At 38.0% G+C, this 22,301-nt stretch overlaps 1 protein-coding gene across 2 annotated transcripts; it reads left to right on the forward strand.

Moving 5' to 3' along the window:
- The first annotated feature begins 334 nt into the window (after positions 1-334).
- unc119a (unc-119 homolog a (C. elegans)) lies at positions 335-21,924 on the forward strand. 2 transcript variants are annotated; one of them, XM_042486804.1, is made up of 5 exons: positions 335-628; positions 16,581-16,694; positions 17,852-17,945; positions 20,670-20,842; positions 20,961-21,924. In XM_042486804.1, the coding sequence occupies exons 1-5, from the start codon at positions 505-507 to the stop codon at positions 21,071-21,073; spliced, it is 618 nt and encodes a 205-aa protein (XP_042342738.1). In that variant the 5' UTR covers positions 335-504; the 3' UTR covers positions 21,074-21,924. The 2 variants fall into 2 exon arrangements, with proteins under 2 accessions (XP_042342738.1, XP_042342739.1); XM_042486805.1 differs by lacking the exon at positions 335-628 and adding an exon at positions 16,391-16,477.
- Positions 21,925-22,301: the final 377 nt, after the last annotated feature.

Consider the following 22,301-nt stretch of genomic DNA (forward strand, 5'->3'; position numbering starts at 1 on the left):
AGCTCACCTAAACAAAATATCACTTCAAGATGTTATTTCTAACACCTGCGAACCTCTGCTTCAACCGGATGTAGGAGCTCATCTCCGAGGTGAGAAGCGAGTATTAAGTAATCTGTTACTGCTCCTGTGTAAAGCCCAGCCATGCACGCACTGGTGTATCAGCAGATGACGAGGCGCGCAGACTGTCAGCTGCGCACCACTGGTCGGTTTAAAGCCACAGGATTTGGATTAAATAGCTTGCGAGAGAGCCGATGAGGCTTGAGCGCGGGAGGGGAGGGAGCTAAGGGCTGATTTTTATCTTTTACCGGATCGAGAAGGGGAGGGGGCACGAGAATGAGTTATTCTTGTAGCAGCGCAGAGCCTGTTTGCTGCACGGTGTATTAGCCAGCGCGCAACTACAGGCTGCGACGCAAGTAAATCGGCCCCTGCGGCGACGACGCCGAGAGCATCAGAAAGCCTCAGCTCCTGTCAGGTCGCGCACCGAGCAGCCCTCTTCTGTTGGACATGAAAGTGCAGCAAGGCTGCAACTCATCAGACATGGGGATCCCGGTTACTACTGAAGAAGAATTGCGCAGAAATACCGTAATAACGCCCGATGATGTGCTCGGGCTGCAGAAGATCACCAAGAGTAAGTAACCTGCTCCTGTAATTGGCACGGTGTGGAGAGTAGTTACAGCCTTACAGTTAGAGGAGATTAGTGAGACCCATCTGCTGCTGCTTCCTTGTTCAGCGTTTCTTTCTGTGTATAATGTGACTTGCGTCCATTTACTGTTTTATTGGCTATCTCGAGGAAGTACAAACAGATACCATGGACAGCGACACAGTCTCAAATGACTCTTTCTCTCTCTGTATAGCTTTGAATAAGACTAAGCACTTTTAAGTGAGAAGTTAGAGCTCTGGTATCTTACACACTGAAAGTTTCTTTTTGGTTTTATTTACAATTTTGACTGGACCGATTTTGATTGGCAAGTTTCCCAATAACAAAAGCAACGTGTGATTGTAGGTGTTTGCATGTTTGTTTATCTCTGTGTTTGAGTGTGTAGGCACTGGCAGAGAGAGAAGGTGACTGGATGTACTTTGTGGTGCGCTTCTAAAAAAAAAAAACCTGGCTCTTACTACATCCTCACCTCAAGACACCTGTGGCTCTGAGGTAACAGGTGGCCAGAGATGGGATCCAGTGATTATGGCTCTTCACAGACAGTACTCAGGTGGAACAAACACAAGAGGAGAATACCATCAGCCTGTTGTTTGACATATTTTGGAAACTGTTTCCATAATATGTCATGGAAACAGGATAGGGAGGGCTGTTAGCCAGCAGAGTCAGAGGAGTTTCACAAACTTTGAAATTCTATCTACCAAATAATATCCTACACTGTCTCCTGTAGGGCTGCAAATTGTAAGCACTTTCCTTGACTATTAGTAAAATTAATAATCTTTGATTAACCATTATCTGAAGAAAAAAAAAACAACAAATTTTGCTTATTTACAAATGTGTTTTTTTCCCAATCAAAGCTGACAGCAACACATTGCATTGGATGTTGTACTCTGACAGCATTGCATAGCCTGTCAGTTGATCAGTTAAATTTCATATGTTCAGTTAAATTCATAATGACCAATTAATCAATCATCAATTTATTATACTCCATAGTCTCCTGCATCACTTATTTTCTGCCTATGAAATAATTGCTGACCAAGATACTGCTGTTTTGATTTAAATCATAATCGCAACAAGCGTCAATTGACACATCATATCTGGACTTCCGAAGCAGATTCAAGAGACTAACGTGTCACATTACAACATGAAGGTTCACTGACAAAGTGGTCGTATTGGCCAAGTTGGGTTGAGAATGATCATAAATTTCTACAGACTGTATATCATGATATATTTACAATGCATTTTATATCAGTCAGTCGCTCTGACTTTTATTTCAGCAACATCATATACTGCATAAAAAAGTGGAAAATAAACAAGTATTTTTTATCAAATTCCACTTAGGCACTCTGTGACCTTGCACTGTGAAAGGTGCTATATTAAATGTTAGTGTAAAGTCTGTGGAGATGGCAAAGAGTAAAAACCATAGATGCCCAAGGCCAAAGAATATAGTTTGTTGAAAGAAAGCAATGTTATTCGTGGAGTTTCCTCTGTGGATGACAGTAAAAATTCTAAAAATTTTAACTCACGGTCTAATCACTAACATTGTCTTATCAAATGTGTGTTTTGAAAGCTAGCATAGTAAACTTTCTTAAAGGGCCAGTGTGTAGGTTATAGAGGCATCTATTGGCCAAAATAGTATGTAGTATTCATAACTATGTTTTCATTCGTTTTTAATCATGTAAAAGTAAGCCACTAAATCTAAAAACGAAATGGTGTTATGATTTTCTTTTTTTTTTTCAGATAGTCTAATTATATTTTTAATTTTGCCTCACCACTTACCTAAATCATATTTCCGAATATTTAACATAAAAAAAACCTTAATTAGATCCCCCAAAAATCATATTATTACAATTTGAATATCTATTGTTGCTATTAATAACTATTAAAAACCTGATTTCACTCTCACACTGACTGATCAGTCTTTTGAACTGAAAACAACAAATTTTTAGTCATTGTGTTAAATGGTACACGTGCATTCAATTTCATGAATTGATTTTATAGCAGCGACTGAAAGTGAAGTGTGAAGTCAAAAATTAAACTCCTTAAACATATAACTCCTGAAATTTAACACGGACTCTTTTTTCTAAGATCATCAGATCTGTTTCCCTTTGTTGGCGCCTCAGCAGAAAAGCAATACGAGGGCTGTCAGTGCAATTATACCTAAATCACTCATGATGGTGCGGTAATCTCCGCTCTCCGCTGACATCTACGTAATCTGGATTATTTCAGGAGTGCTGTAACGCAGTATTCCGCAATGACGTTATGCACCTCAGGTAATTAATAACACCGTTTGTTTACATTGTGGATATCAAATTACATGTAGCTACTGTGTTCCCTAACCATTCATTTAATGGCTTTACACAGTTGCATCTTGTAACAAAAATGTATTTTGATGACAAATGTGTCAGCAATATTCCTGTTCATTTCAAACGCAGCAGAATGATGCTTGGATTTGTGCAACTGCACTGAGGTTGAATCTGCTTCCTTGTTTCCTGTTAAGTGATGAGAGCACAAAAATGTCTCTCCAAGGCCCAATCGTTTTAAACGACAAGCCACACCACAGAGAAAAGAATAGTGTGTCACACAATACAGACTGTCATTTTCTGCTGCAAGAGAAAGAAAATTGCAGTTGGAAAAGAGGGAAGTGGAAAATGCCTCACCCTGCGGTGTAAATGACTTTTGCAGTTGTGCTTTTGGGAGGTAAATGCCACAATTTTGGGGCAGTCCAGCTCCAGTCTGTCACAGTGGTTAAGTACTGATAAGCAAGGCACAGTGCCTCATTGTCACACAGGCGGTAGAGGAGAAGAACTATAATCCAGGCAGCAGAGAAGAGCTGCTGTGTTATGAAAAACGGCACATTATCAGTTCACTATTAACATAATGGATGATTTATGATATGCAGGCAGGCAGTTCGTTATTTTATTAGACACAAGCCGAAATACTGCTGTTACAGAATACATGTTACCTTCATAATCAACATTTTGTAACCTTCTAATACAAAAGAATTGCAACAGATGGACAGCAGAAGCATGAAATTTCCTTGATTATTATCAACATATAAGAAAGATCTGCTGTTAAGCTCTTATATATAATAATTTTATTGTGTTCAATGCATTTCTAAAAATGTTATTTGCTTCTCCCACTGTCATCCACCATGTCTAATTCCATGTAAGAGCTCTGGAGTGAGCAGTCAGAGTGAGAGAGCAAGGATTTTCTGTTGATAAAAAGTGCAAACATGCCTCTTACTGGAAATGCTCTTTAGCCTTTCAATTTGACGGCAATTTTTTAAATGTGAACCATGAAATTAAAACACACACTCTTCAGTTGGAGCATAGTAACCTCGGCGCCCCAGATCCCTACTCACTATTTGCAGAGATTCAGACAGAAAAAAGTTTGAGTAGGTTAATGCGTATAAATGTTTATCAAGACTGCACAATAGTTTATAATACTCTCAGACAGGACTGTACTTCTTTGGAAAGTTATGGGGCTCAAACCACAAATTAAATCCGGATAAACTTTGACATACTTTGAAAATTAGTTATTTTATTATAAAATTATCACAAAACTGGGAGAAATGTCCAGAAAACTATATTTATAATTTGTATAATTATATATTTAAATATTATGTTAAGGGGGAAAAAAATGTAGGATATTGTTTTCAATTTCCAGGATTCTTTTGTGGTCATTTTCTTGTTTGTTTTTGGATTTTGCCTTTTTTTTTTTTTTTGCTTACTTGTACCTTTTAACTAATTTCTTGCAGTTTTTTAGGCCATGTCTTGTTGATTTTTATCATTGCCTTCTCTCTGTGTTTTGGAAAGAAATAAAACCAATTTTCTCATGTTTCAAAGGGTTGAAGCAACATTATACAGAAATCTGTATTTTTGGCACCCCTACAGTTTCAGAGAGGTACACCATTGTAAAAAAAACCCCCAAAACAAACAAAAAACAGGATGGCAAACTGTGAATACCTTCCTGACATACGCTGTACTGATTTGTGTCATGTCTAATGGGAAAACAACAACTATAACAGCAGAGCATACATCCCTGCCAATGTAATTTATGACAGATTACTACTTGGGCCGTGACCTTATCGGTGTCATCCCTGTCTCAGGGAGTCTCATGGACAGCTGTACACATGCATGTTTTGATACGCAGAAGCATTTGTCAACGGAGAATACGACGTCAGAAGAACCATGCCAACTGACAGGTTAGAGACATTTTACAGGATTTAATGCAAATATGACAAGTTCGTTTCAATCTCACACCTTCAGTGGTTGGTAGTAGCTGAACTGCCAATCACAGTGATTTAATTCACCAACCGGCTCCAATGCTGATTCGACGTGCTGAATTGGCCATAAGAAGCCGTCAAAGGCTGACTACATGGCATCACATTTGTGTCATTAGTCGCATTGGTTTGCGAGGACTTATAACGTTCAAGTGGCAGTTAATTTGTGCATGTGAACTAATATAATGCGCTTTTGAGTATGTTCTATTGTGCGACTAACAACATAAATGTAACAGCATAATCATAGTGCACACTTTGCTTGACAGGGGCATTCATTGCACTTCACTCAGTTGTACACATGAAAAGAAATGTCAGTAGTAGTATGTAAAGTGGAAAAAGAGCTTGAATCCCACCACATACTGAGTGAAGTGGACGTGCTTGTTAGATTGTCAGTTTCAAAAGCTACATAATTGTTGGATGAAAAAAATGCTAAATCCCATTACAATTTCTTTACCATAAAAGTGAGTACATTTCAAATTAGAAGAAAGAGACCCACAAAAAGTAAAAACAAAATTGGAACTATTATGTAATAGGATGTAGGAGCACCACCAAACTTTATCCTCTGTTGCACTGTGGGTATTCTTGCCTCAAAAGAATCTACATTGGTATGTAATTTTGCCTCATCCAGATGATTTACTCAGAACAGCTTGGTTCTTTTTACACTAATGGGTGATCAATTTTTTGGCCTTGATAACTCTGGGACACAGAGCAGTGCTTTATCTACGTCGGGCGGCATTTCCACTCTGTGATGTCTGCCAACACAATGGATACAGCTTTAATTAAAATTGATTGGTGCAGCCGGTTCTTAATCACTCATGCACAGCTGTCACAAGGTTACTCTTTCAGAGTGATTTGACATGGAGAGAGACAGCTTGTTTCATCAACATCAGCAATCAGCAGAATCTCATGAACTGCCTTTTACTTGCTTGATCTTACTCTTTGAATCAGACAGTTGTTGGCACACTTGCGATCAGATTAACTCAATATAACAAATGTTAATATGCTGAAGGTGCATTGTGTAAGACTGTATTGTCCTACAGCATTTGATATGGTAATAGATCAATACCAATATCTGGCTGGTGCTGATATTCCTGGCTAGAGCTCTGTGTTAAAGTCGCACGCTTACATCTGTGTGCATCAATTGACAAAAAGGGAAATATGTGTTGACACTTTCCATATTTATTTAGCTACCTCGATTCTTTCCAGTTTAAAAATCATATCAGCTCAGACCGACTTGCAAAGAGGACCCTCTATGTACTAATAGGAGGTGAATGGTCCTAAAATTTTTGTCTATGCTTAAGTAAAAATGTTAATTTTCAATGGAAATTAGAAATACAAAGAGCTTGCAGCATGCATTTCTTCACGGTCCAATGTTCCCATTGACAAGATTTTCAATGCCTTGCAAATGATTATTACAGCATCTCAGCCAACAGGCAACTAAGACTGAATCTTGGTTGATTAAGTGACACCTGTAGTTTCTTATGGTAAATGACTAATACAGACTATCACCGCCTGCTGGTTCAGAGAGTTATTTCCTCTTATGTGGTTGCAGAACATATGTTCTATTTGGTTGTTGGCTGTAGTCTTGGCAATGTGTTTAGGTGCAACTTTTTGACAGAGACAGCAGCAGTCTGTCATCACCACCACTATTTCTTTGATGTCGGTACGGTGCGTCTGGGCCTTAACAGCTCACTGTGGCTGGTCCTTCTTGTTGAATTACTATCGGCAATATTCCAAACTGATCAGCTGTCAGAAAATGCAGAACATGACCATTGTCTTATTTTGAAGATGTATTTTTGATGAACAACACCAGTAGTGCTAATTGTCATCTCATTTTTTGCAAATCAAATTTTTTTTCCTGATTCTTTCTTACTGATTATCTAGAATCATTCAACACTCAGTACAATTCAATTAGTACAAAATGGATCAAAATATATACAAGTCTTCATTGTCAATCCTTTTCATTTAAAACTGAGGCAATAGATTTGCATTAACAGTAACTTAATACAATATTTTTTCTCCTTCAACTTTGACACCTAGTTTAAAATACTGCAAATATATAAATATTGCAATTCTTTCATTTGTACCATAGGCTTAATCACTATTGTGTTACCTCATTTGATGATATATTGACTTTTCATACATGTATTTATATGAAAATCTTTGAATGTATTACTTTAAATAATTAACTTTGCTTTCTTTTGGGTTCGTGGCTGTGCACAAAGAGAGAAACTGGAGCAGCTGAAATGCTGTAGTTGCTTTAAATAAGCTGTTATACAAAAGGGTTGCTACTTGAAGTAAAATAAACTTCATTCAAAGTCAACAGAAACAAGGTTGAACTCACAAAAGTTATCTTGGTTTGTCTTTACACTTTTCCAACAATCACCAACTGTGGTTTGGTTTAAATAAACCATTAATTCACCCAGTTAGATGCGAAAATATGTTGCCTCTATAAACGCTAAAATTACTGTCTATTTAAAGGGAGTCTGGTGGGTCTGGCAATAATTTGGGGGCTGTTTCTGGTTAAACAAAAATGCCTATTTCTATATGGATCAGAGAGTAAGCACTTTTTATTGGATGTAAATCAAAGGTGTAAACATGCAGCCTGCTATCTCACTCAATACTGATGCTTGTTTGCAAGATTGAAGCCAGGCTAGCTTGGGTGATTCAATCACTTGCATTCTTGCTAAGAGTTAGATAATAGAGATTAAATTTCTTGTGTGTGTGTAAACTATGAAGCTAGATAGTTATTTTGGCTTACCACAAAAACTGGAAACAGCTTGCAAAGTGTACAAAATTGGCCTTACAGAATCTCAAAAGCTGTTGTCTCATTTGTTTAATAATAATAATAACAAACTTTATTTGTATGGCACCTTTTATACAAGAAATGCAGCCCAACATAACATTATTTAGGAGAGGCCTGTTTCACTGTTTCCAGTCTTTATGCTCTGCAAAGATAACAGTTTTCTGGCTGCAGCTTCATATCTATCGTACAGAAATAAGCTTTTCCCAAAATGTCAAACTATGTCTTATTTTCATTTTCGTGATTCAGTGAGTTTAGAGCATTATATTATATATGTCCTCATAAAATCCTCTCACAGAAGAATTATTTCTTTCCGCTCAGTGAAGCAGGTCGGTGAAAGATAAGAGGAAAAGAATCTCATCTGCATTCAGCTGCTCAGAATGCAACCTCTCCACGAACCTCAACGTTTGCCATTTTGCCTACAGGTGCTGTTAACCGAGACATGAAACAGCTTGCCATGCACAGGTGCACTGTACATCACGATGTGAACACTGAGGTGTAATGCTAATGTGACTAGCTGTATTTGGCTATAGATTTTTTTTTTTTAAATGTGAAGACAAGTAATCATGTCTGCATTGTTCTTCCTCATGTTGCGGGATTAATTCAACATGCAGTTTCGGCATTGATCGGAGAGCACAGGGTCAAATGGAAAGAATAAGGCATGTGAAGTCAATCCCTGTGGCTGAAAGTCTGTAACTCCAGGCTAATCTTGGGGATTAAGGAGCTATAAGTGGCAGCTCGCTTGCTCTTTATGAATGCCACTTTGGTGTCAGACAGGCACTGTGTATCTGAACACAGGAACACAGCATGACTCAAGACTTGGTGCTAAATTTACACACTTTAGAGGGGCTGCTGCCAGAGGGATCTTTTCAAGACTGAACTGACTTTGTACTCCAGTAGAGTGAAAATTATTATGTTTAACAAGAATCTGCTGTCGGTCTTTGGTTCTATGACTAATGTGCTTTAAAAACCACACAGTAAAATCCTTTGTAAGGCTAAAAACATGACATTAGATACATGGAAATCACAATAAGAAATCAGCTATTCTGAGAGTTCATGACATGATAAAAGCATATTATAATCTATCATGCCATATTGTTATTGAAGCCACTGTTGACATGCAGCCTCTTAATATTCTCCATCAGATCTGCGCGTCCTGATTCCTCTTTGTGCCTCAAGCCTATGAAATCAGGCAAAAGGAGGCCCTCTGTCTATAGGAGGAGGCCTCAGACATATACCTTTACCAGACATGAAGCATTGCATTTGCATACCACTGATGCCTAACCTGCGATACTCTTCTTTGATTTGCTGCTGCACCTTGTTGTTGCGGAGCAGCCAGGTGGATGAGGGGAAGGAAAAAGACAGGCTAATCGAGCTGGCACACTATCAGAAGGAGCGTTGCTAGGTGATGGTGTTGAAGGAAGTGAAGTGGAGCACTTTGTGTGTGTGTGCGTGTGTGTCAGAGAAAGACATAAGGAAAAATAAAATGAGGTGTGAACATGTTTACCAATATCATGCTTTACAAGACAAGGTAATTCATGTGAGATAGTAACTAACTGATTTTTTGCATTCAGTTTTATAGTAATTTTAATAGTTTGTCTTTGTTTAGATGCACAGTTAAAGCTGTGATTATTTACTTCCAAGAGGATATTTTTCTGTTAGCAGAATGACGAGAGTATGGTTTTCCTTTTTTACTACATCACTGGGACCAGTTGTACTGAAACCATACACTGTAAAAAAGATAATGGACTTAGCCAACATAACGTCAGCCATTGGTCTGTGGACTCCCATTTTTAAGCCACAAGTATGGCATTTTGGCAGTTGGCTTCTTGTTGTTTTGGAGCTGGGGGTGACAATTTTTGGACAAGAGGGTGGAGTTAACTCAGGCCCCCAAAAAAGCAGTTCAACCTTGCTTCAATTTCCCAGTGGCATTCAGTTTCCCAGAATCGCAGCAAAAAAAAAAAAAAAAAAAAAACCCATACAGTTCACAAAACGGACCCACATTGTTTTCTTGGGCTAAGTAAAACATTACTTTAAATTTTCTGCGAGTTGCACACTGTAGAATAAACTCAGAAACTTGTGTTTGATTGTTTGTTTTAGTTTAAAAGGGAAGTATTCATGCCCACTGGGTATCGCTATGGTGATTTTTTACAACAACAAAAAAAAAATCCATAGTAAGTTCTGTCATTTGTTCTAGACAGACCTGCACATTATTGTGTTGTTTAAGGGTGCTGTGAACATCATTTATACTTTAAGCCCACATCAGGATTAAATTTAATTTCCTTACTCTCAGGCACCACATTGCTGGTGAGTGGATTTGTCACAGCAACATGTTTTCAGAAACATCTTTGAAATCCATCTACACCTTGACAAATCAAAATGTTTTGTGCAAAATACAAAATGTATCATGTAATGATCCTAAATATTCTCAAATGCAAACCTAGACATCTGCTATAACTGTGAAACAAGACCCTGGCTCATCATAAAACAGACTGTGACAAACGTCTGTCTACAGAAGAGGCCACATTCATCATAAACAAGATTAAACATCCTCTATCCCCTCTCTGTCTCTCACATACCAAAAATGACTCTCATCATTCAATGTGTGCAATGTGTTCCTTTTCTCTTCCCACAGCTCACACTTCATTTTGTTGTTACAAAACAGTGAGCATCTGCAAAGATTTTTATTAAACTTCTAAAAGACGGCACAGTGAGTCGTCAACAGTCAATCTGCTCCATGTGCAGAGGCTATACAATCTCTATTTGGTAACGTGCTCTGGGTTTAATACGACTGTGGGAGTGACATGGTTATGTGTGAACACTTGCACAGGACTGGGTAAAAGTGACCTCATCGTCTGAGCTATCAGATGAAATGCTCCATCTGTCTTTTTCAGCAAATTCTGGCAAGTAGCCATCTCTGATTCACAAAACGCATCTATCGGTCATCTGCCCGCAAAGAGAGCTGCTCAGTGACAGCTACAAGATGCATGCGGAGTGCTCTGCCAATAGATTCTCAATTAAGTGACATTTTTGTCAGAAATTATTAATTTAGTGGAAGACACTTTTTTATCCTTTAGAATAGCTCTTTTCTAACTCTTCCTTACTTCAGTTCTTACTGGACTATGCATGAGGGAAAAGATTAAGTGTTCAAACAAGATAAAACAATAAAATACTTGATAATATGGTGAAGATGTTTTGTTGTTGTTATTGTTTATTCCATAAACAGACAAATATGTTAAGGAAAACTACAGTATATCGCATACAGTGATTCTGATGCAATCTTTAAATTGACATTCGCACAGTAGATTAAATTGTCGTTGCCAGTTGTTATCACAATCATCAAAATGCCTCAGACTGGGCAGTTTAGTAGTCCAGAGGATACACATCAATGCTGTAAAATAGTTGCAGTTTTGTTAGATTTCCGTTTTACATTCGTTAGGTTTAGTTGCCATAACTACAAGGTTAAATTCAGGGAATGTTTGGGTTAAAATAAGTATGTTTGTTACAGAGTGTATTATGACATAAGTTAAGTATGTGAAATGGTAAAAACAAAACAACCAGAGCTGAGGAGGCGACGGGCAGTCGAACACCTTACAGCTGATGTGTCTTATGCTCTCAAACCAATCACTGGCGACTTGGCAAGTTAGGTCGCAGATTACACCATCATAACACAGTTTTATCTCACCACATATCTTTGGCCTGAAATGGGCTCAACAATATAAAAAATGTAGGAGGTAGAGTAGGGCCATAGTACCTAAAATGTATGCTCCTGATAACCACTGATGATGGCCATTTAATGGGCTGATAATAGCTTCCTCTCTCTCTTTTTCTTTTTCTCTCTTTCTCTGTCTTTTATATCATTATTGTAACTGAATTGTTATTTATGAAATCCATTGCATGTCTGTCGGTCCTGAAAGAGGGATCCCTGCTCAGTCACTCTTCCTGAGGTTTCTACCATTTTTCCCCCCATTACAGGGTTTTTTTGGGGGGCTTTTTCCTTAGTACATGTGAGGGTCTAAGGTCAGAGGGATGTCATATGCTGTAAAGCTCACTGATTTGTGATAATGGGCTTTAAATAAAATTGACTTGACTTTCTAGACCATGAGGCTGATAACCAGCAATTAAGGCCTTAAAAGGGCTCACTTCATTTTGTCGTTAGTATAACACAGGGACGAACATCAATATAGAAGTATGACATCAATTGCCGAAATCATCAAATTATGTGATGTAGTTTGGATTAAACTTAGCATACTGAGAAAAAAAAAAAAAAAAACGTACACTTTCCTCTCTGACAGCACTCATCTACCGTCATATTATAGCATTGCTGGGTAAAAATCATGTTACAAATGTAAATATTTTCAATGTAATTGATTTTTAACTTCACAGTATTACATAACAGTATTTGGTCCAGTTTATGATTGTTCAGAGTTTGTCTTCTAGTCAAGATGATCTGAATTCATCTCAGACTTACTCTCAACAATGATTACTTTCAGGCAATGTTGCATGCAAGAACTATAAATAGTGTGTGAAAATGTTTTCTTGCTGTTGCTTTAGAAGCAACACAATCCCAGACTAACAGTAGGCTTATAGTAATATTCTCGGCGCAGATAAGCACCGTACATCAAATGAACTGGCACTAAAGGGCACTGCATCAAACACCAGCTCTCTAACCCTCTTACTGAAGTCTGGAAGGCAATATAAAGAGACTTTGCGTTTTCTAGCCAGAGCAGCTTTACATGGCAACGTCTCGACCAGTCTTGTGATGTTTACCATGGAAACACTCCACTCGCATCTGTATATGTTAACAGGAAATTATCACCAGAGACAAACCCAGTGCACTCTGCAATGCAGATGCAGCAGCTGCAAATGTAAACAAACTACATGCATATGCATAAATATACATATTCATGCGAGGTATACATGAATTTTCACACAAATGCATGCGTTAATACAGTGCAATTCTTATTGATTATATATTTGTCCTTTCTAATTTGTCCATTAGTTTTTGACGATGATGTGACACAAGTTTATTAATTGTTAATTACTGGGGATATTGAATATATTTAGATATAAGTTAGGGGAGTCAGGGGGGTTGCATGTCAAAGTTAAAGCAGTATTTTGCATCAGTGAAAATTATGATTAAACAAGTCAGGAAGCTGACAATGTTCTTCACTCACTCCAGATATAAAATATAACATACAAATTAAAGAGTTTTAAAAAGAGTTTTCTGTGCTTAATGTAGCTGTTAAAGCCATTACTTAAACGCTGTAATCAACATTTCACCAGGATATACAGTATGTGTCAGTACTTGTGTAAAAATGTTTGTGTGTGCATCTATGACATTGTCTAGCTCACAATGCAGTGCATATATTTCTAATATGTAATTAGCCTACGTAAACAAGTTTACTGTGTTTCATGTCCCACAGAATAATGAATAGATAGAAAATATGTGCCCCTGATCCATAGATTCTTGGTAAGATGTCGTAATTTAAGAAGAGAGACACCAAATATTACCAAATCTTTGCAATGCAACTTGCAGATTTTAATTAATTAGGGAAAGCTCTTTGGTTATGTCACATGGAATCTGTAATTTACATCAGCGTCCAAAATACGCAATCCACAATAAGCTCTAAAGAGTCCTATTTCACAAGAAGGACATTTTTAAACAAGGTGTCAGGTACAGTGTACTGTACTTTATGAAGAGGTCTATAAATATCTCCAAGCAGGTGGCTAAGGCCTGTGTGGCCCATCTGCTCTCTAACCCTCACAAACAGAAGGGATGTAGCAGTGTGAGTTTGTGTATGTGCAGACACATGTGCACAAATACCTGAACCATATCATGTGTGTGTCTATATTATTTTGATTATTTTGACCTTTGTCCTTGCACCTTACTGTTGTTTTGAAAACGCCGAAGTCTTCAGTAAGGAAGACCCTTCAACTCTTATGCAACATAGACTACTAATAATAACTGTCCCTGCCATAACCCTAATGAGATGGTAGGTGTGTGTGTGTGTGTGTGTGTGTGTGTGTGTGTGTGTGTGTGTGTGTGTGTGTGTGTGTGTGTGTCCAAACCAGCCGGTCCATGTGATGGTAAAACACAATAAGCCTCTTAGGTCTAATCCAGCTCCGTTGGGAGGGGAGTGTCTCACACGCTCACACATGCTCACACACGCGTGCACACACACGCACAGTGCCAGTATGACCAAATCTTTCACCCTGCTATGGGTACTTCAGAGTTTTTGTCTTCCAGGGGGCTTGTTTATGGTTAACTTAAATATCCTGCTGTTCAGTGCAAACAAAAACCTCTTGGAAGTAATGACTGTGAATGTGAAAAGAAACTACAATGTTGAGTCAGAAATAGTATAATTGTGAGGTGTGTGTTGTATTTGTTGTTGTTAAATAATTTCTATGGTGTCCATAAAACTATACATTTGACTTGTATGCCTTTCAAGATTAAAGATTTAAAGGATAAATTCAATATTTTTTCAACCTGGAACCCAGTTTACCATGTTTTTGGTGTCAAAAGTGTCCAATGGGTATAGGGGGGATCAGCTCTTGAAAAAGTATATTTTTCATATGTATCTTGGAGAATTCAGTATTTTTTTTCAACCAAACCAGAGTTAGTGATTGTTGGAACAGCAGAAAGATCAATTAAGATGGTTATTCTGAGCTGTATTTTGTTTCTTTCGACTTTGAATGAAGTGTGTTTTATGATGATAAAATGACTGTTTACTTAAATTGAGTCTGTTGAATTTGGAGATGGTGATTTCAGTCTGTTCCTGGCTAAACAAAAAGGATTTTACTCCTTAATAAAATTGTCTCTGTAGGGACACTTTTCAGAAGTGTCAAGGTTGTAAATATAGGAACTTGACCCAAATGCTCAACACGTACACAAACGCTGGATAAAAGTCGCAGCCTTTACTTGGCAGAGGGGGTTCGATACTCCCGTGTATCGAACCCCCTCTGCCAAGTAAAGGCAAAGCAAACTAATCTAACAGGGAGATGACAAAAACACGATCAGAAGACCAAAAAATCCAAAAACCAGAAACACACACACAAAAGTAAACAGGTTGGAACGCTCACACGGGGTACGAAAACGAATTGGCCCTGAGAGGAGGGAACTCACAGACTAAATACAGGAAGGATAATGAGGGACAGGTGAGGGTAATTGAGGAGGAGTAGAGAAATACACAGGTGGGAAAAACACAAAGACAGAAAGTAAAACAAGACATGAGAAGAGTGACTACAAAATAAAACAGGAAACAAACATGAATAAATGAATGAGTGAAATAGAAACTCACGCAAAATCCAAAAGCCACAAAATCTTCTTGATGCACAAACGAATCAGGAGAAAACACAAGGTAGATCACTAATATCAGAAACTTATAAGATAACCTCAAATGGTTATAGACAAAAGTCTCTTTGCGGAGCATGACAATAATTTGTGAGACTCCAAAAACGTAATCTGACCCTGTCAGCAGCATTGAAGAAGCACATTTAGTGGAAATAAATTGATGGTACAAAATGGCCCCAAGTGATTACATTGCAGCCTGATTCGCAGCTCAATAGTGAACCAGTTTTAAAAAATTGTTGTTCCCATTAGATACAAATCATGAACTTAGGTTGAAAAAAACTGAATTTACCCTTCAGTACTTCATCTCATTCTCAAACAAGTATTCCAAATAAATAAAGAATAAAACAAAATCCCTAGACATAACATACATTAGAGTCATAAAGCAAGTGGTACTTAAAAGCATAAAAATGACCATATGCAAACACTAAAAAATCAATAGAGAAAAAAAGAGAAAAGAAACATTATTCAAGCAAGCTTGCAAGCAGGGCTCCCATCCATAAAACAAAATATCATACTGGTACATGTAGGAGGTAATACTATGAGTTATATAAAACTTAATTATGAAAATGTCATGTCCCCTGTTCTTGTTCTGTTATGTGTAAAGTACTTTAACGAAATGTTAAAATGTATTCCGGCTCAGTGAAATTAGACAGGCTAACACTGCATGAATAGATGTTGTTTTATGAGATGCTTTGCAGTTTAAAACTTGCAGACTTGTTCTTTTGAAACAAGCTGATTCACTCCAATTGGTTAACAGCATTATAAGAAGAAAGCACAACAGAGATACTGAATCACATTGAGATACAGTGCATGCACTGTGTGGGATGATATAAACAGCATTATTTCTGTCCATCCTGCAAGAGGAATCCCTCCTTTTTTCTTATTCCAATTTTATGATTTATGGCTAGAAGGTGTTGTGTGTTGTAAAGATAGTAAAGCAAATTCGCAACTAATAATTTTGAGCTACATATATAAAACTTACTTGACTTAGCTTGTCTATTTTTTTAAATGTATGTACTGATTTATGTGGCGCAAATTATGAAAATGTTATACAGACACACCAGAGGGCTTTAGAGTGTTTCTTTGTACATTGTACTGTACGGCTTCATGGACTGCGTAATTTGTCTCTGCAGCACAGAACCTGTCGGGCAGGGTGTGGACTAATTGTTGGTGTCATAGCATCCTTGGCATAATTGTGAGGATACAGTACTGAGCATCCAAAAAAAAAAAGGGTTAGGACAAAGTGTTCAGCACAGAACAGGCTTGAGAATGAGATCAGTTCAGACTTGACCACAACAACAGATTTCACAGTATCTTGGCAGAGAACTACAGAAATGACAGTTTCTCATTAACTAACAGCTTGCTGCCCTGACATGAAAGGTTTGCGTCATTCACTGTGAAAACACGGATGGATCAGAAAAAGACTGCTGGTAGTATCTAGATGAGAATATAGCCTAAAGTGTGTTTTCTCTCTGTCTTTCAGATTATCTTTGTTCTCCAGAGGAAAATGTCCACATGATCGACTTCACCAGGTTTAAGATCCGGGACATGGAAACGGGGACGGTCCTGTTTGAGATTACTAAACCTCCAACACCAGGTCAGCTCCAAACCTCAGAGACGACATAACTGATCAGACAACAGAGCCACAAACTTCTGAATATGTTTTGGAGGCTGAGTTTAAGTCCGTGTTTGACTTGGTGTTGGTTTTGTGATGTGAGCTACTTGCTTTTTACTTTATTGTACACAATGTACAAGGGTGTTTACGGAGGTGGGGACTTCAGTCACGTGACTTGGGCTTGAGTTACAAATTTGATGACTTAAGGGCACTGACACACCAAACTGTCAATTAACCTGTCGCCCTAGTTTTTGCAGTGTGTCCCGCTCCGTCAAAACTAATCGGTTCTTGTCGGCTTTTTTTTTTTCGGTGGATTCAGCATGTTGAACAAGCGTCACAGCTGGCAGAGTCTGTCAGTGAATGAAATCATTCTGATTGGCAGTTCAGTTCAGTGCAGGAGAAAAGAAAACTTCAAAAGTTGTTATATTAGGTTAGTTTTCAAGCCATTGAGCTCTTTAGCAGAAACGGTTTGAGTAATTTTTCTCCAGCGCACAATAAATAACATTTCTTCTTTTAAGACTGGGTTGTGTTGATGTGCTAACTGGCTGACTAACATCTCAAATCCATCCTGTCAGTCTTCCAGTTTCCCTTTTTGAATGGCAATCACACACTACTCCTGCCTGCTGGTACGAAAAGTTATTTCCTCTCATGCAGGCCAAGAACGTGCATGCAAATTGGCCATTGCTTGTAGTCTTTGTGGTGTCTGCAAATTAACAACAAATTAACAAAGACACAAATGACATGAAGCGACAAACAGTTGGCCTTCATAGTCTGGGCCCTTCGACTCCATTTGACAATATCAAAAAAAGACTCCGTTTGTACTTAAACACAACAACTTCCAACAAACTTGTTTTAACAGTAAGTACAATTTTTAAAAGCGTTTGTATATTTCATATATTATCCCTCTGTTCTTAAAAGTCTACAACTTGGGACTTGAATACAAATACTTTGGACGTACTTGTGACTTGCTAATCAATGGTTTGGTCCCACCTCCTGTATGTTACTTGACAGATTTTATTGTATGATTTTTTTTTTCGTTTCTCTGACCCTGCAGAGGATAAGCAAGTATAGACAATGTTTTCACTGATATTTTAATATGTGAGCTGTAGTTCTAACTCTTTTAAATGTCTCTTCTTTAGCTGGAGGCAGGAAGCACTGTGACCCTAACGCCGGCCGTTTTGTCCGATACCAGTTTACCCCAGCCTTCCTGCAGTTGCGGCAGGTTGGAGCCACGTAAGTTAACATTCAGGGTGTATTTGAAGACTCAGAGAGAGAGATGCGTCCAAAAAAGCTGCATGATGCAATAATGTCAGCACTGATGCACTGACAGAAGACACATACCGGATGTGGGAGGTGAGTGGGCGTCAGTGTGGGTCGGCAGGCTGACGCTGATGAGTGTGAACACACAGAGCGGCTGAGCCCACCTGCTGAGTCAGGCACCGAGTAGCTGTCAGTGGTCCTGAGTTGTTTTCATCATCATCATCATCATCATCATCAGACTCCTACTCTGTGACTGACTGCCGATTTCAATCCAACCAACAGCTGACTCATCCATATACTACAGGCTGAATGAAACGGCTCAATGTATATTAAAGTGTTTGGTGCACAATGTGGTCAGGGTTTTATGCTTTTATTTAGCATAGCACCTCAGAATAGATATATGTTTGTTGTTGTTATGAAAGGCCAATTTAAAGGAGGATTCTGTTTATATTAACAACTTTTATTTTGATAGTTTTGACCTTCATTCTTACCTATCTAATCCAATAACGTCACAAAAATGACATCAGAGGTATCTGTAATAACAGTGGCAGATTTTTTACTTATTTTTTTTTTTACTGGGGTGGCCCGAGTAGAGCACTGACATATGCAGGGCTGGCATTAAGTACGAGTGCTGCTGCACATCAGTCGGCATAATTAAACTTTTTCTTTCTCCACTACCCATATCTACTTTGATTACAAATATTGCAGTGTCTTACATTCCTGTTTGTAGTTAAGTTTAAAAGATAAATAGACATACTAATCACAGCAAAACTAAATGATGCCACATAAATGTAAAATAACACCTCCATACTTTAATAAAGACATTTTTCCTACAAAAGACAGACTAGACATTACTCTGGCACATTACGGCCTCTCAGGTTTAAGACTGAATCGCAGCTTATAAACAAAAATTCATTTTACTGGTCAAACAGCTCAAACTGACTGGGTAGATAGCCAGTCATAAAGGGGGTGGTAAACAATCTCCTAGGTTAGTTTAAATTTGATTTTTTTATATTTCCATTGCTAATTTGCCACTGCCACTGTCAGACCAAACAGCAGACCTTTTACATTCCAAAGATGAACAAAAGCAGAGCAGAGCACCGCAGTCTGCGGAAACATTTGCCCCCAAAACAGCCGTTTATGTTGTCACTTCGCTTTGTGATCAATAAGTCATAACCAAACAATACCAGTGCACACTGTTTTGCAAAAATTAAAAAAAAAAAAACAAGATTAAATGGGCTTAGCACCTACACCTTTTAACAGTGTCATCAGGCATGTAAATAAAGCTCACAGATAGCCTACACTTAGGCTGGAGTCAGGTACTGGCAATCACAGCAGCACTGGAAAATTGTGGGGCAGGTGCAATCAATGAAGTGTGTGCACACAATCAGAAACAACAACGTGTTCAACGCCAACAAATGCATTATTAATCCTCAATAAGTTTAGATATTCACAGAAAAACACCCAAATGAAATAAATATAAGTACAGATATAGCTGATTACCCTGCATGAAGGGAGAGATGACTAGGGAGTGTTTTGGAAGTAATTCTGTCTTTTAGGTATCGGGACGTGTTGCAGAGCGCGTTTTAATGGTTTCTGGTTTCCACATGTAGCCGCCCAGCAGAGGTTTAAACCCGCTTTCCACATGAAACAATAGACAGATGAGTGTTGAGTTGCGTTATTTACCGTGTCGAAATGTTGCTTGTTGCAGGTTGATTTTCACGGTCCATTCTGGAGATACCTGATGCACTTAAAACAAACATAAGCGGTTGGAAAAGTGTATGCTGGCGTCTATCTGGGCTGACTAACTACAGCCGGGGCACCATCCTAATTATCTCACGGCCGTAGCTCGGGCAAGGCTTCAAAATAAAAGCATTTACAAAAAAAAGAAAGGAAAAATCTACTTCTCACCTTAACATTTACATGAACTATGGCATGGATCAAAAACGGTTTGTGCTCAGTTATTGAATATTAATATAAACAAAAATGGCTCCTACACAACTGTTGCACTTAAAGGTTGGGTTTGCACTGACCAAATGTTGTTCTGGACAGGAAGTAGTCATCTGTGAGATGACAAAAATAACTTAAAATAGGCAACCTGCTCTTCTGTGCTCTTAAAGTTCTCCTGTGCAATGATGATTTTTGGTCAACATTGCATCTTTGAATGTGGGTTTTCGATTTTACTTCCAAATTAAGTCTTAAAATTATCTGGATCAACTGTTGGCTTATTTACTACCTGTTTGATCGCCTGATTGTTCGATTTTCTTGCCATGATGGACTCTGTTGTAATGACAATTTGTCAGAAAGTAATTAAGTTACATTTATTTATATAGTGCTTTTCACAGATATATGTCACAAAGTGCTTTACCATGGCAATATACAACATACAAGAAAGAAAGCATGGAATATTAGGTGACTACCCAAGCCATGAAGTTAAAAGTGCAATTATTTTGCACCATTCATAAAAATCCACAAAATACAACAAGAAAAGTGATACAAGTGCATACAAGTATAGCAAATAAGCTACTACTGTGTAAACAAGCTGGAATTATCTTTGTTGACTGGTTTGCAGGATGTGTTAAAAGTTGCTGCATGAGGCTTAACTGATTTGTCTGATTGATGCATCAAAACAAAATTTTAAAAAATTAAAAAATCTCTCAAAATAGGTGACTTAGTTTGCTCCCTGTGTCTCTGCAGAGTGGAGTTCACAGTGGGGGACACACCCATCAACAACTTCCGCATGATTGAGAGACACTACTTCCGTGATCAGCTGCTCAAGAGTTTCGATTTCGAGTTCGGCTTCTGCATGCCCAGCAGCAAGAACACATGCGAGCACATCTACGAGTTCCCTGCACTGTCCGAGGAAATAAGTGAGTGTTGCACACAATAATCATACTTGACCACAAGAGACAAACACTCCCACACAGAGACGTTTTATTAAATCTAACAGGATATAATGAGTGTTGTGTGTTCTCTTTTCGCTCTCAGTGCGTGAGATGATCCTGCACCCTTACGAAACGCAGTCTGACAGCTTCTACTTTGTGGACAACAAGCTGGTGATGCACAACAAGGCAGACTATTCCTACAGTGGGGGACCATAGGAAGACCACCGTCCACCCTTTACTCCTCCCTGTTCTAGACATTTTCCATGCACCACTTCAGGACCAGAAACAGATGAACTAACAAACAGTTAACTGGCATTAAATGCTCTTGACTCACTCCTGTTAAAACTCCATACATTGCCATTCAGGTATTCAGCTGCCAGACCAATAGATTTCTCCCTTTTGCCTCTTTGCAGGAACATCGAATTCTGCCAGTTTTATCATCAGTGTGCATCAGTGTGTGTGAGAGAGTGTGTGGGCAGCAAACACATGCAGTGTCTGTACATACTGTTGTTTTCAGTCTGTGTATGTGGGTTCCACTTGATCATCAGGAAGATTCATTTACATTTTGTGTGTTTTGATAGTTAATAATACAAAGAGAAAAAGGAGCCAGAAACACCATGACATAATGAGATAAATAAAGTTACCCTAAACAAAGTTTAATAATCCATTCGGATGTACATTTATATAGTTTGTATAGGAAGCTCATTATATTGTTACTCCTGATTTTTCTTAAATTTCTAGTAGCACACATCAGAATGATTCATTTTGTCATCTCAGCGACAAACAGAAATGTGTACTTTGTCTATGTGAATGTGTCATTTGTTGTATGTTTCCATGTAGTACTACTACTTCAGGAGTATTTTTTAAAGAAATAGCTAGCCACTTTGAAGTGTCAGAACATTAGCCAAAAGTCAGATAACAATTTTGATATCCAGTACGTTCTCTGTAGTACTGAACACTGTGTATACTTTAATTATGATAAATGTTTTAAGTATAAAATGAAAAAGTGTGTAAAGTTTTGACAGCGGAAATTCCATCAATGCAATAAATATGGGATTTTTTCGAAATCTTGAGATCCATTGTTTTTTTCCACCTGAGGATGATACTAAACAAAGAAATTAAATAGAAGTGTAAAAATCATGTTAGGCAGATAATAAATTATCAAACAGAATAGATAAAATAAATAGAATGAGAACCAAGTAAATATAAATCCAGAGATGAGGAAAAATATTATTGTGCTCTACTAAATCTACCATCTTTATTTCTTTTTATTGGTGGTGTTACCTGATGCAATAGAGTGGTGCAGGATTGAGTCCCAAAACTCTGCAATTAGTTAGCATTTTATCACTCCCATTCTCGTCTCTAAGTCAAAAGGTTTTTGGAGTAGGTTTTTGGTTAGATGTCTGAAATAAGGTGTGTGGTTAACACAAGCATTAGAGATCTT

Source organism: Plectropomus leopardus, chromosome 5 (genome assembly GCF_008729295.1).
Source record: "Plectropomus leopardus isolate mb chromosome 5, YSFRI_Pleo_2.0, whole genome shotgun sequence".
Lineage (NCBI taxonomy): Eukaryota > Metazoa > Chordata > Actinopteri > Perciformes > Serranidae > Plectropomus > Plectropomus leopardus.